The sequence below is a fragment of the Lissotriton vulgaris genome, chromosome 6, assembly GCF_964263255.1.
Source record: "Lissotriton vulgaris chromosome 6, aLisVul1.2, whole genome shotgun sequence".
Taxonomy (NCBI): domain Eukaryota; kingdom Metazoa; phylum Chordata; class Amphibia; order Caudata; family Salamandridae; genus Lissotriton; species Lissotriton vulgaris.
The window spans coordinates 1,793,318,285-1,793,334,113 of record NC_141694.1 but is presented as its reverse complement, the minus strand read 5'-3'; the positions used below and the strand labels follow the sequence as shown (position 1 = coordinate 1,793,334,113).

Genomic DNA, 15,829 nt, shown 5'->3' with positions numbered 1-15,829 from the left:
GTAACGACTTGCATTGCCAGGACCGCAATGTAACATACCACGTTGTAATAGAACGCGTTGTATTGTCATACATCCGGATACAGGGGTAACATTGGCAAAAAGATGATCTTCTCTTGGGGAATGTGTTGATTGTGGCAAAACAAGTACTTCACATGATGAGATGTGTGGAAGAAATTAAGCAAGACATGAATTCTAAGGAAATCGTACAAACGTTTGAGCGTGAGAAAAATGAGGTACAAGTAGTTAAGGTCCCTCCTGTGACAAAGGGCTGGAGGAGTGTCACCACCTTCAAGGGACAATGCTACTAATGTGGGAATGTTGGCCACAAGTCGTACAGTAAGGAATGCCCATCAATGAAAGCTGTATGTAATGAGTGTGGGAGGAAAGGACATGTTATGGAGTGCTGCAGACGTAGCTCTGGTAGCAAAAAAACCTGAGAAACAAGATGTCTGTAGTGTGAAGAAATTGTACTGCAGATGACTTATGGAGGGTCTTGCAACCCCGAAGATGTAGTAAGGATAGAATACCTTGAGGTTAAGGTCATCTTTGATTCATGCTCTAGACTAACAATAATCTCAAAGGAGATATTTAATCGCCTTTTTAAGAAACAGATGCAGTTACACAATTTGAATATACAGCCAGGAGGGTGTGGTAGCCAGCCAATAAAGATGATAGAATACTTTGTGGAGAAAGATCGAATAAAGAAGAAGATATTCACTATGCAAAGTTTATGTTTCATTTAAAGGAGATAACATTTTAGAACAACCAGCACAAAAAGACATAGGAGTTTATTCTGAATCTCAAATACTGATCCAGAATATTAACAAGGATACAAAGGTGGAATTTGATTTTGAAAAAGAATATGCTGAAGTATTCACAGCAATTCAAGCAAAATGTGCACAAGATCAAATTGAAAGAGAAAGCATTATCACGGTCATGTAAAGTGTGTAATCTACCCTTAAGTGTACAGAAATAGAGAGAGCAAAGACTAAGTATAATTGTGGAATCTGGATGTACTAGAACCTGTGGAAGAAACTGAAGGATGGGTACCCATTGTAGTGGCAAGAAAAGCAGGCGGCAACATTTGCCTGTGTGTTGATCCTAGGGCCGTTAACAAAGAGTTAGTTATTGACAAGGTCCCTTTGCAAAACATGACAGAAATGGCCACAACTGTAGCTGGAGCAAAACTCTTCTCGGAATTAGATCCTACATTCGCCTACTTCCAGATCAGCCTACACCTGACTCTCAATAGCTCACTGCTTTCATCATGACAATGGGGGCATACAAATTTAAACTCATGCCGTTTGGTCTGGTAACGGCAGCTTTGGACTTTTAGAGAACCATGTCTAATATACTGTCTGCAATTCTGGTATTGTTCTGTTATCATCACAATGTACTAATGTTTGGGAAATCTCAGGCCCAACATAACTAAAGCATTAGACAGGTTTTGGACAGGTTCAAAGTGTGTGGTCTTACTGTAAAGAAAGACATATGTAGACTAAAATGTACTGAAATTAACTTTCTTGGGCCTAAATTGACTTCTGAAGGGGTACAAGCCAAAGCAGATCTGGTGAACACCATAATGAAATTAGTGGCACCCAAAAACGAGGACGAGCTGAGATCTTAGATTTAGGAATTATAGAATTTTATAGTAAATGTATCAGCAACTTTGCCAGCCGATGCCATATGCGCAAATTGCTGAAAAATAGTATGACCTTTGAGTGACATGGTCATTGCGTGAGAGAATTTAAAGATGTTAAGAATGCCTTTACCACTGCACTAGTCTTTAAAGTGTTTGCTCCAGGGAAAACAATCATCAATACAACAGATGCCTGCTTAAGAGGCTAGGGGCTGTACTTCTACAAGAAAATGGAAAAGGTAAGGAAACCATTGCATTTGCCTCAAGAGCAGTTAGGCAATCTGGAATCAAAAAATAAGCATTGGTAGTGTTCTATACACTTAACAAATTCAAGATCTTTATTTGGAGAACTGTGTTCATGTTAAGGACAGACCACAAGACCACACTCCTATCTTGCATTAGAAAATTGTTTGTTAAAAAATAGATCAGAAACAGTTTGCAGACTTCTAAAAGCAGAGCCATCAAGGGACAGGGCAGAGCTATTAAGGGGCAGGAGGTGCACCAGACATCCCAGAGAAACAGAAGAAGAAACTTGACGATATCCTGGAATACGGTAAGGGTCCATGCACATCCTATCAATTCAGTTCAGTGTGGCGGGGAAGGAATGCATATTTTTGCATTGGTGAGACTTTGGGACGGAAAAGTCCTCTTCAAGTTAATTGACTTGCACCCCTACATTGACTGCCAAACTGCACTGATGTCTGGATCCCTGATGCAGATATTTGTTGTTGAAGATAAACAAAGATCATGTGTGTGCGCTATGACATAGATCTGCCTCGCGGTTTTCGGTCTTGTTGGACTGGGAGGTGCGCCCAAAGCGCTACCCTCTTAGTGGTGTAAGGTTACTACCTGCCCTAGCAGTTAGGCAGCATGAGTGTAGTGGAGACAGCATACTGTGTAGTGATTAGTAGCAGTGAACTGGTCCTTTTTAATCTGTGTTGCTGGAGTGAGGTCTACAGGCTCACTTGCTTTTGAAAGGTTCCACTGCTGTGTCCTTAACTGACCCTTGGTCTACGTCGGGTTGGTGTGAAGTGTTGCGCAGCACCATACTATATAAGATTTATAAAGCGCATGGCTGCCCGTGAGCCCGAAAGGGGTGTATCTGTGCTGGGTGTATGTGTGCCTGGGAAGAGTGCTATACATGGATGATGTAGTACTGAGTAGTGCATGCATGGTGTATGCATGAGCTGGTGATGCATTTGCCTATGAGTGATACTGTTCATAAAGGACGTAGTGCTGTGCAGTATTTGCAGGATAAGTGCACATGCTCAATGTATGTGTACCTGACAGTGGTGCAATACATGAAGGGTCTGTGTGCATGTTAAATGCACATGCTGGATGTATGTGTGCCTGTACGTTGTAGTATAATTTTAAGTAACTCACAAGACCGTGTTGAAGAAAATGGCATATTCTGTCATTTAGCACACTTAAGAATTAGTCACTCAATAATATATGTGCTATTAACTACTGCGTAATTGTTTATGTCAAAGTGTAATGTTGAATCAAATTCAAGCACAACCGTACATCCCCAGATTGGTACAGTACATGGAGGATATAGTACTGTGCAGTGCGTGTATTCTGTATACATGCACTGGCTGTATGTTTGCCTGTAGACGGAACAATATATAGAGGGCCCTGGGTTGCATTTTGTGAGGCTGATGCCTATATGGTGAAATGTGTAGGTAGAGAGATACCCCAGACTGAATTGTGGATTGCTGCTTTGCTGTAAGCTGGATGGGAACACACTGGAGAGGGAAGGGCCAGGCCTTCCATGTACTTCAAAGGGTACTTTTTGATTCAGTGAGAGGTCACAAAGAAGGGGCCTGAGCACATTTCAGAATAGAATAGGGCAGATAAGAGGTTCATAAAGAGTATGGCTAGGAGGTCTGGGCTAACCTTTTGATGCTCATACCACTGTGGCTGACATCCAGATGTGAATTCTAGTCACTCCCAGGGTATGTGTTGTGGTACTATCAGCTTTGGAGGCAACCCTGCTATGACAGATGGCCTTTAAAGAAAGATGAAGAGAGAGCAGAGAAGTAGTCACTTCAAAAGAAGCAGAACCCCAACATGGAACTCGAAGACTCAAACCCAAAATCACATTTGGTGTCTGAAAATAAACTTTAAGAAGGGGAGTGTGAGACCCCAAAAACTGTCATCTGTGCAGCTGCCAGATGGGATGTGTGAGGAGGGGAAGCTCCTGTGCAAGACGTATGCCTGTAGCCTGGACTGGGGGCCAAAGCCTGCTAGCCTCCCTGCTGGGTGAGGGGACATCACTCAGGGAAACCAAGATCACCAGCCCTAGAGTCTAGAGGCCCTCACCTGCCTGCTTACCAAGACCAGTGTGTCCTTTGAGGAAGAAGGGAGCATTGGATGGAGCAAGCTCCAGTGGGGTGCCTTGTCGAGTGGTCTCTGCTGCACTGATCAGTTTGTTGCCCTATGCAGGACTAGGTCGACGACCCCGATATGCCAGGAGAGGGCCGCTTTGAAAATAGCCATTGAAAAGGCTGCTTTGCTGCAAGGGCTGAAACCGTGTAAGGTAATGCTGTGGTTGTCCTGTATACCAGGAGGAGCCGCTGTAGTAAAGACCCATGCAGTAAGGGCCACAGCCTGTGCAGTCACCATGTGGCAACCCCGTAGGCTAGGAGGGGGCGCTGTGTAAAGTCTGTTGTGCAGTAAGGGCCAATGTGTAGCAGCTATGCGGTAAACCTGTATGCCTGGAGGGGCTGCTGGGAATACTTGTGCTGTGTTGATCGGGCCGGAGCCGTAGACCACTAGTGGTGGTGACCCGTAGATCACTGGGAGCAACGAGAACTGTGACTGGTCTAACCCCATTTGAGCAAGTGACAATGGCTTGGGAGAATTGTCACCCAAGTTTGGTATCGAGGACCGGAGCGTCGGCATCACCAACATGCCCCCCTCCCCCTATCTGGAGTCTGGAGACACTTAACCCGCTGGAGGAGTGCAGGAAACCTCTGATCGCTGACTGAGCTCAATCAAGAGGGTGAATGCCGAGTGCAGCCACTGAGCCGCACACAGCCGACTCACCTGATCAGAACCTGAGCTGCTGCAAGCGCCTGCAGAGGAGGCACACTTTAGGACCCTGTATGTTTCCCTCTTACTGGTAAGACTTGTTTTGGCCCTATCGGTCCTTGGAGAAATTGCTGCTGAGAGCGCTGCAGCTTAGAATTTTTTTAACTTGAATTTAGGAGTCAGAGTGGACTCTTGAGGCACGTACTACTAGGAGGGCATTCCCGGGAAGTTGCAAACAGTGAACAGGGAATAACCACTATCACTAACATTAAGATGGAGTGGGAGAGGCATTTGCCATTGAAACACTACAGACTGACCTCAAGGTGAATTGTGTTATAGTTTGTGAACTTCTTATTTTTACCTTTTTTTGGATAGCGGTAGAAATAAAATACTTCTTTTTTTCCATAAAAGAAAGTATTTGGTTGACATTGTTTTACTGCTGCTGCGTGTATTTTGAACACATGTTCACTAATCTGTATTCCCCACTCCTCCCCTGAGGGAGCCTTGGACTGTCTGATCACGTTTACCACCGAGAGTTAAGTGCTCAAAGGGTACTTAGTCCAGATGCTCAGAATCCATAGTGGGCCAGTCTCTGGGACATAAGGACCCAAAAGCCTCAACACCCACATTCAGGCCCCTTAGCCCTAGCATGCCCAGTGGACCTCTTAAGAGGGATTCTGCCATTTTCTAATCTCTCCCATGGCATATAAACAAAAATTATGAGTGTGGCTAATTATATTTTCTTCTTGTTTCTTAAATGGTAAATATAACTGCATTAATGTAAAATGGGTAATTGTGTGAATATGCATGGTGTACAACTTTCATTTTATGCCACCATTAGGCTTACCATCACATTCTTATTTCTGAAATCTGAGTTTAAATGGATCCATGTTTGCCCACTTTCGCATGTCACAGTCTGTATACATAACCATATATTTAAGATACTTCTGCTGCAGTGCACTTATCCTCTATAAAGCACACCACTACTCTGTGGAGCAAAGTTTGTGTTACCTCAAATACTTATAATCAACCTTTTAAAATGTTGTTCTGGAATAATTAGTAATGTGATATGATATATGAGGGGGGAGTTCAAGAGTAGTTTATTCTGAAAGGTGCGACAAATGCATGAACCGTCCTTTCACAAGAGAGATTTAAAAAATCACCTCTACTTCAGATATAATCACATGAACATGACAAAAAAGTAGGAGGTAAAGCACAACTCAAGGTTACATAATGTTTTCTTTGGGGGGGCTGTTGCTTATATGTGCCTGAAATTTCCATAAGTGTATTTTGTATAATGCCAAGGTGTAAGGTTAATGTATGGGATGTAGAAAGTTAGATTTTGATTTTCTATGTTATGAACAATTCTATTGCAGAGTCTCGAAGAGGACAACAATCCTGAGACCCTGGCATTTGTGGAAATTCTGTCTAATCATGTGAGACTTCATAAGAAGATGATCAGATCTCTAAAGGTTTCCCAAAAGGCTGACTGGGCAAAAGAAACAAAAAAAGAAATAGTAGACCCAATACCAAAAGCTGAAGCCGCGCCTATGCAACCAGATATAGACAAGAAACATGGTCATGAAGCTGAACCAAAGCCATTTGCCAGCCTTCCTGCTCCAGTGCCTGTGAGCCCCTATATCACCCCGCCGATCACCTCAACAACACCACTATTCATAAGTATGTGCCGAAAAATTGTCTAAAGTGTGTTGCATTAGGTTATTAGTCAATCTCGATGCTGTTTTCTCTGAGTAGAGCACCAACCTATATTGTGTTGCAGAATATAGAACCATTGTAAACAAAGATGTAGCAAACTATTTTTAATCAATTTTGTTTTCCGCATTGCATGCCTTTGAAACCATGCTGCTAAGTGTGACCCAGTCAGGCATGGTTTTATCAATGCGTAAGAAGATAGGATGGAACTCTTTTGATCACAAAAGTAGCAGAGGCAGCGAGCTCATTGAGGGCATCCGATCTACCCCTATAGTTTGGCGCCTAATGGACCAGCCCTCATTGCCATACATGTAACTCCAGCCCAAGCCATCCAGCCACAGACAGTGCTAAACACTGTTGTTAGATTGATGGCTGGCCATGTGTGAAATGATTGCTTGTGTGTTACACCTCTCACATAGGCATCTGTTAAGGGGTTGTGGCTCGCAGAGCCAAACCAGTGCTTGAAACTGAGTAAAATGGTCTGGTGCACCATTCATAGGAAACTTCTCTGCCCAAATAGAAGGTAGGACAATGGCAGAGATTGGATCAGGGACTGTCATTGATCTCCTTCCAGTCGTGTTCTAGATACAGATTATTTGACTGTACAAGTAAAGGTACAGCGAGGAACTAGCAGAGAAGCATGTTTTTGAAACTTAGGCAAGTCCTTTTGTAGGAGATGGGGCTCGAAGGACATATGGAGATGATTTGGTGGCTAGATTTTGAAGGGTTTGAAGAATTAGAAAAGCCACTACTTTATTTATTAGGTGACACTGGACTTTCATCATGATCATGTTCTGATAGATCCTTTGTTATGTAGAGAAATCAGGCACAGGCAGGGAGGAGGAGAATTCATGCCTCTAAAAGATGAAGGTTCAGACCTTTAGTTTTTGCTTACTTCTTATTTTGTGCTCTCTAACTCCAGCCCTTTGGTTTTACCTAAATTGAAGGAAAGTAGAGTCATAAACTGTATGTGTGTATATGTGGGTGTGTGGTACAAGTTTGGTATTGCTGGCATCTGGAGGTACCCCATGCAAGTGGTATGCATCCATGGCATTTGATTAACATTGTATTGCCCCCATGGCATATGATGAGCACTCATGGAAAAGTAAGTCAACATTGAGTACATAATGATGTCCACCTTATTATTAGTGCCACAGGTTTAATGCACTTGTAGTATGGCGAACAGGATATCTGCCATGATTGTGACGGAGCCTCCCATCCACCAATCTCTAAAGGTGTATCTTTTGAAAATGCAAATCTTACAATTAGGGAAAATTTTGCTTATTTGCCAAAATTTCAAAGCTGGTTTGTGATGGCAAAATGAGCGTAATTCTTCAGAAATAGGTAAGGTGATGTTTGTGGGAAAATAAGTATTATTTGCCATCAACATAAAGTTATGGGTGTTAGTATTAGAACTGTTACTCTGTCACACGTGAGTACATTGCACCTTCATGCTGTCCCCCCTGAGAGACTCAGAAATACCAGGATGTTGTTCACCAGTCTTCATGCCCCAGTTTGGTACTCCTGCTTCCACAAAGGTAATTTCCTTTTGTAACTCAGGTGGGGCTTTGGTGAGTGGGAAGCGTGAAGCAATTGAGTGGAACTGAGTTGCAGTAGGATGCACAGCAACATTTTCAGACAGGTGCAGTTGAATCGAACACTCTACAATCGCCTACCTACCATTACTGTGGACTCCTTGCTTTCTTGTCATCGTCCCTCTGATAGATGGGCTGGGCTCTGTGTGTTGAGAACATTTATGGGAGGCACTGAAGGTCAGGGCTGAGGTGTTTCTAAAGGAGTGCTATGGTCTATGATATCTGGAAAGATGGCTGCACTCTTAAACATTTATAAGATAGTGTAGGTTTGGGTGTTAAATGTAGGTTTGGCTAACATCATAGAGTAACTGGGAAAGTAGACTCCCAGCCCCAATTATGTCAGTCTGAAAAAAGTCATAAAAAACGTGTGTGGCCCTTAATGCATGTCTTACAAAAGGCAGACCCACATTCATATAGTTAAGAATGTAAACAGGATCAGAGGATGGTCTTGGCAGAGTGTCAAAGTAGTGACCAGGAAAAGGTACTGCAAATGAGGTGATAAACTCACACAGAGGTTCCTTTAGGGTATTCAAAATAGATTTCCCAAACTTATCTGCCCATCTAACCTACACCTGAAGGACTCTGGTATAAGCAGTGCAGAGAGCGTTCACCAGATTGTCCCATCAGCCCTGGTTCTTTGTAGGAAGAGAAAACTTTCACTGGAGCGTCATTCGCAGGTTAAAAACATTTCTGAAGAAGTAATATTAATTGGCTTTATTTGTTCTATAGAGTGTTGAAGACCAAGTGGTAAAAGAGCGCTTTATTAATAACAATTAGACAGCAATGTGCTGAAGCAGTGGTGTTTGGTAAGGGATAAGATTGAAATAAAATTTTCCAAAGTACCCAAATCTAACTATAACCATACCTAACGGCTAAAATGTATTGGGGCCTTTTTACAAACTGTATTTTGTAGAACATTTAGTAGTACTGCTGTAGTTCTAATAACTTTCTACAAAATGCTATTCACAAAGCTACCTGCAGAGACCCACGCCTCGGCCTTTCCTATTTTTTATGTGGGGAAATCGCAACACATGTGGGTATACTTTATAGTAGTAGATGCGGAAGGGATGGCGGAAGGCTGGAATATATGGAATACTTACTTCTAAATGGAAGGTGTTAAGGAAGTGGTAGAGAGGGGATTAGGGAGGGTTAAGATGGAGTTGGGGAAGGGACATGTACTCACACAATGAGTAAGTCCATTCTTATTCACAAACTCCACTTCTACAGCTACTGCAGCCAAAAAAGACCTAAACAGTCGTAAATGTACTCCAGCTCTGAGCTGGATTTAGCCCAACAGCACACCAGACCAAGCATTGGTACTGCAACACCCTCCATAAAAAGTAATGGGGACATATACAATAAAAGGCCATAGAAATGTTGTTAAATTAAATTACCTTATTTTAACTTTTTTTAAAGTATAAATAGTTCATTTAATGGTAAAAATGATATACACAACACATAATCATTTATTATAAAATAAGTTAATAATTTTTCATTTACAGATGAAATTTAATAAAAAATCGTAATAATTAATAATTGTATGCATAACTTTTAATATTTTTACTACATAAGAAATACATGTACATTTAATATTATAGGTGGGATTTTTTTTATCTAAGGTTTAAGAAAAATAATATAAAATATTCAAAATATTTAAATAAATAATTCATATTTGCTAATCTTGTAAAACAAATAGTTCTATATTTTAATTTTTTTAACAAGGCATACTGAGATTTATTTTAAAAGTATTTTAATATTTTTTTAAAGCTAAATAAACTCTTTACCTTTTACATTTACTTTACCGATAGATCTCTGCCCCAGTCACAAAGAGCTCCCCCCTCCATATGAAAATGTACAATTAGTAACTTTACACTCATAAGTTAGGCTCCAGACCCTGGTTTCAGGGGATGGAGACATATAAAGCCTACAGTTTGTAGTAAATGTACTCTCCTAAATGGTGAATAGTCTAATGTAGTAAACTTAGTACTAAGTGTAAGAGTAAACTTATATGTTTATATTTACTCATGTGTAAGATTACCTTTCTGAAGACCCCAAGAAAGTGCAGTTTGTAAGGCACATTTTCTCTTTCTTTTAATTACCACAGTATCACTTGTGCCATAAGGTTGTTTAGATTGTCTCAAGGTCGCTTTTTGTCAACTTTGACCTTGTTTAGGGAAAACTAATAATGGCCTATGTTTTTTGTCTTTATGCCTAAGCTCCATCTTTCAAAGGATACAGCCATTGAAAATCAGCACTCTTGATACTAATGCCTCTTTTCTTTCTCCCATGTGCTTGGCAAGTCTTTCCTATACAGGTTCTTGTGGCTGGGCAGGCCTTTGGCTCAGATCAGCAGTTTTTAAACCAGGTTGAAAAGCACCTGGAGACATCTAACATTTTTCTGCAGAAGGAGCCTTTTACGCCATCATCAGATGGACTGCTGCTGCTCTTTTGTCCTGTTGTGTCGCGTGCAGGAACAGATATCAGTAATGCACTGGAGAAGAGCCCCGGTAAGCGTAAAGTTCAGAAATATTTCTAGCTTCATTTGATATAAACCTCTTTCAAGCACAAACATTTCCTATTATTGATACATCTCAGTTGTAATTTGAATAAGTTCAGTTTTGTTTTCTCATTTTATTAAGATGATTCAACTCAATTATTCCACAGTTGTCTAGCATTCACTGGAAGGGGGTCGTCCACAGTTATTGATTACATATTTATTTCAGCTCCTCTTACACCATTATTAAAAGATTTTTACATCAGGTGGAGTGGATTTAGCGATCATAATCGCATAAATCTTGAAATACGGAGGGCAGAGAGGGCGCTTAAATCCTAGATTCATGGCTACCTTCCCAAGAATCAATTATCTCTAGTTGAACAAGGGCTTAGGCTAAAGTTAGCTAAAGTCGCTCTTAAGGATTTTCAATTAGGAATGCTTTGTGTGTCTTTGAATGCCAGTACTGGACAACACTAAATAATTTTATAGTGACCTATATGAAGTAAACATAACGGTCCGTTTTTTGATTTACGTCACTAGTTTATTCATTTATTTTTAGCACTAGTGGAACAAAGGGTTATTATCATAAGCAAACAAAATTTTGTAGGTGCATGTACAAATATACAATAAAACATTACAAATAGATCATAATGTACAGAGAAATTTACAAAATTTACAACACATCCACAGTTTCACTCTGGCCAAAACCTTTCATCCATCTACAATCGTACCACAAAGCAGAAATACTTAGGGCCTAATGTCAAAAATATAAATTCTATATACATATATGCAGTTTCACATCCTAAGAATGATAATTAATGTGATGAGTACACTTTCAGGGGTATTAATCCTGCTTAATGAACACTATTTTTAGTATAATTCAAATTTGACAGAAGGACCCATAAACAGGTCGACGCGTTTCGAACTCCCAAATGCGGAGTTCTCCTCAGCACCAACTATCTTATTATTAGAAACACAGCAGTCCTCGAGCAGATGGTATTAAGACGATGGACAATTCTATTTGAGAATTGATAGCAACTTATCACATGTTTAATACATTGGTTTGGTGAAATTGCTCGCCGCGTGTGATTATCACCGGCGTCCGTTGGCAAAGTTTTTTGTCCTCCTTGAACGAGCGCAGTTCAAAACGTCCGGGGACCTCCAACGAGGTCCCCGGACGTTTTGTTTACGGAGGAGAAAATACGCTACCGACAGACGCCTACGACAAACTTGTCCTTTCACCATTTTATTGTACAGCACGTTAAAAGATTAAGAAAAAACATCAACCAAGAACTACCCTAACCAACATGGCAGCGGTAATCATGGTAATACAGTAACCAATCATAGTCCACACAACAGCATAAAGGGATCCCACGTCGGTAATCCTTCCTCTTTCATTGCTGCCGTTGGAAAGAAGTCCTCTACCCTCTAGTCCGCTTTCTGATCGGAGCCTAGGGAAGAGAAATAATTATAATATCTCGTCCAGAACAGTGTTGAAGCAAATCTAAGACATTGCAATGGATTTGATCAAAGGTAAATGCAATAAGAGGATATATCAAGTAAAAACATATCAAACAAATGTACACATCAATACATATGAAAAATAGTACTTCCCTTGTAAGAAGAAACAATTACTGGAATCCATAGGTCAGGGAGGGAAGGCTAGATAAAGCCAGGGTGGGAAAATCCTCGCCTCCGTGTCCTTAATATAATTGAAACTTTCCTTTGTGTCAACTAGGAAATTTCTCATTCTATGTCAGGAAGCGGAGGCGAGGATTTTGCTTGTTTAAAGCTTACTCACCACCAGAGAAGCAGCCTCATGGATTGGCTTAAAATAACACTTTTTGAAAGTTGAATCTGAAGACCAATCCGCTGCATTCATAATATCTTCCAATCTGCCCCCAACTTGGACAGCCTTGGAAGCCATGGCGCCTCTAGTAGAGTGAGCGCCGAAGTTCGTAATGTTGATACCGGCCTCAGACATAATCCACCTGACCCATCTGGCTATGGTGGGAGATGAAACCGCCTTGAAAGGTTTCTTTATCGCAATTAACAATTGTCTCTCGCCCGGGGGGCGGACTTCTAAAGTCACATCTTCATATGTTTTGAGGCAACGAACAACACATAGTTTAGGTGAACCCGGAAAAGCTGGATAACATACTGACCTGGTATTGCACTTAGTTCTCCTGGAGATGGTAAATGTAACCCCTTCAGGGGTAAAAACTCTGGCAGAAATGTCAAGGGCGCGAACATCGGAAGCCCTTTTGCAAGAAATTAAACCGAGGAGAATAGCCAATTTAGCCGAAAGCTCCTTGCGTGAAAGGTACTCGTTATCCTGCCAGGATAGAAGGAATCGCAAAACCACATTCAAATCCCAAAGACCGGAATAACGAGGTTCCGGGGGACGTGAAAGACGAACACCCTTGAGGAGTTTACAAACCCAAGGATGCTCCCCAACAGGGGAACCATCCACAAGGGCATGACCCGCAGAAATTGCTGATCTGAAAGAATTGATGGTACAGTAAGCAAGTTTGTCGTGAAAAAGCTTAGCAAGGAAGTTAATTACTTCTGTCACAGAAGAGCCCACGGGATCCAGGTGTTTTGACACACACCAACGAACCCATCTGTTCCAGGCAGATCGGTATCGTTTAGTGGTACTAGGGGCCCAGGCTCGTTGAATGAGGAGTTCATCGTCTGTCGAAAGTGAGTCGTTAGACCAACGTCCCCTGAAATCCTCCAGGCCATGAGACGTAGATGGCCTTGGAGAACCAGAGGGTGTGGATGACCCAATGGATCCGTCAGAATGAGGTAGAATATCGGTAATCGAAGAGGTCTGTCCCAAGATAATTCTAGAAGGGACGGAAACCAACATTGAGCTCTCCATACGGGGTGATCAAGATTAGAGAGGCTCGTTGTCTGCGGACTCGGGCTGCTACCCTCTGAATGAACAGGAACGGGGGGAAAGCATTAGCTGGAAACCGGGACCAATCCTGCAGGAAGGCATCTACTGCTTCCGCACCCGGGTCCGGCTTCGAGCTGTAGAACCGGGGAAGTTGGGCGTTCCACCTGGACGCAAACAAGTCCATCTGTGGAAGACCCCAAAAATCAGAGATCATTTGAAAGACAGAATGATTCAGTTTCCAATCGCTGGCATCCCGAAAATTCCTGGATTGCCAGTCCGCCACAGAATTCATCTCGCCGGGAAGATACTCCGCCGTGACTGAAATCTGGCGTAAAAGACAATAATTCCAAAAATCTTTCGTGAGATCCGCTAGGACTTTGGAGTGGGTGCCGCCCAGGCGATTGCTATACCTGACCACAGTTGTGTTGTCCATCCGAAGAAGGACACAACAAGAGACTCTGGTTGTTGTGAACGAGCGTATGGCGAACGAACCCGCAAGGAGTTCTAAGCAATTGATGTGGAGATGAAGTTCCTCCTCCGTCCATCTGCCTAACACTGAAAGGGAGCCACAACGTGCTCCCCAACCCTGTCGACTGGCATCCGATTCGATCACAAGATCTCGACGGGAGCCGAAGATCGCCTTCCCATTCCATGCATACATGTGATCCAACCACCATAGGAGTTCTGATCGGGCTTCTATGGACAAAGAAATGAGTTCCGAGTACGTGAGACCTTTGCGGAGATGAAGCGCTTTTAGTCTCTGGAGAGCTCTGTAATGAAGCGGGCCTGGAAAAATGGCATGGATCGATGAGGACAGTAAGCCTACTATCCTGGCCAATAGACGGAGAGAAATCCGGTCTCGACGAAGGACCTTGCGAATCTCGTTCTTGATCTTGGTGATTTTCTGAGAAGGGAGATGTAACGTCGCATCCGTCGTTCTTATCAGAAAACCCAGGAATGTCATTTCCTGTTGAGGGACTAAATCTGAATTCTGGGCGTTGATGATGAAACCCAGAGATTGAAGCGTAGATATGGTCACCTGAAGATGGTGGAGGAGAAGATCCTTGGATTGATTCATTAAAGGAATGTCGTCCAAGTAAATTATCAGACGAAATCCCATGGTGCGAAGATGTTCCACCACGGGTCGCAGGAGTTTGGTAAAGCACGATGGTGCTGAGGAAAGACCAAAGAGGAGAGTACGAAATTCGTAGATTTGATCCCTCCAGAGAAACTGGAGGAATTGGCAATGAGGAGGGTATATTGGAACCGAAAGATAGGCATCCTTCAGATCCAAACGTACCAACCAGTCGTTCTGAAGAAGAAGGTCTCGTAAAAGATGGATGCCCTCCATCTTGAAATGCCTGTAAATGAGCCATTTGTTGAATGAACGAAGATTGATGACTGGTCTGAACCCTTTGCCTTTTTTCTCGACTAGAAAGATGTTGCTGAGAAAGCCGTGAGGGTGAAGAGAAGAAGGAATTATGGCGTCTTTTAGCTGCATAGCTTGAACCTCTAAGTCTATGAGCTCCTGGTCTGCGGGAGAAAAAACTAATGGACGAGGTCGCGAGAGTTGAACGGGGGAACCGTAGAACTCTATGTGAAAACCTTGAACAGTTTCTAGAACCCAAGGGTCTGACGTGATAGCCAACCAGGCCTGAAGAAAAATAGCAATCCTTCCCCCAAGACGTACCGGAAAAATGGTGGAAAGGCTTACCGTTGAATCCTTTGGAGTTGAACTGATTGCCACCACGTCCTCTGCTTTGGCCTCTTCCTCCGTGGGAAGGATAGAAGGAACCTTGACGTCCATCGTTCCATCCATTGTTCCTTCTGGGCTGACCTCTATTGGGGCCTTGCTGGAACTGGCGGCCGGAAGAGCAACCCCTGCCTCTGCCTGCCCCGCCAAAAACCTTTCTGGGAAACATCTTTTTCATTGAAGTTTGCGCTTTATCTAAGGCAGAGAAAGTGGACACGAACTTCCCAAGTTCTTTCACAAAAGGGTCACCGAACAAGGTACCTTGCGCTATTGAACCTGCTTCAGAAGAAGATAACTCGCCAAGTTTGGGATCAATTTTTAGTTAGAGAGAACGGCGACGCTCCGCAGAGAGAGCACAGTTGGCATTGCCAAGAAGACAAATAGCCCTCTGTGCCCAACCCGCCACGTCATCAACTGGGAGAGGCATACCCGATTCCTTGGAACGCTGGTCAAGCTCAATGATTTTAGTAAGGGGACCGACCACATCCAACAACTTGTCTTGACAAGCCTTCCAGGACCTATCAATCCCTTTCTTAGGGTCCTTAACATATTTTGCGAAAAATTTGCATAATTTCGGGTCAATCTCAGGAGTGGCCGCCACTCTATTGGGAAGGGACGGGCGAGGACACTCGGAGCGCAAGCGTAATCTCACGTCCTGAGAGAGCGGTTGCCGAAGCTTAGCGGCTACGTAGTCAGCCGT

The 15,829-nt window shown here is 42.7% G+C and overlaps 1 protein-coding gene across 2 annotated transcripts in view; it reads left to right on the top strand.

Annotated features, from left to right (window-relative positions):
- LOC147709500 (uncharacterized) overlaps positions 1–15,829 on the top strand; it is a 212,623-nt gene that overhangs the window by 111,554 nt on the left and 85,240 nt on the right. For both annotated transcript variants that reach the window (XM_086928057.1, XM_086928058.1), the window contains exons 4-5: positions 6,049–6,352; positions 10,281–10,487. In XM_086928057.1, coding sequence (XP_086784183.1) covers positions 6,049–6,352; positions 10,281–10,487 — 511 coding nt within the window. The remainder of the gene's footprint in view (positions 1–6,048; positions 6,353–10,280; positions 10,488–15,829) is intronic.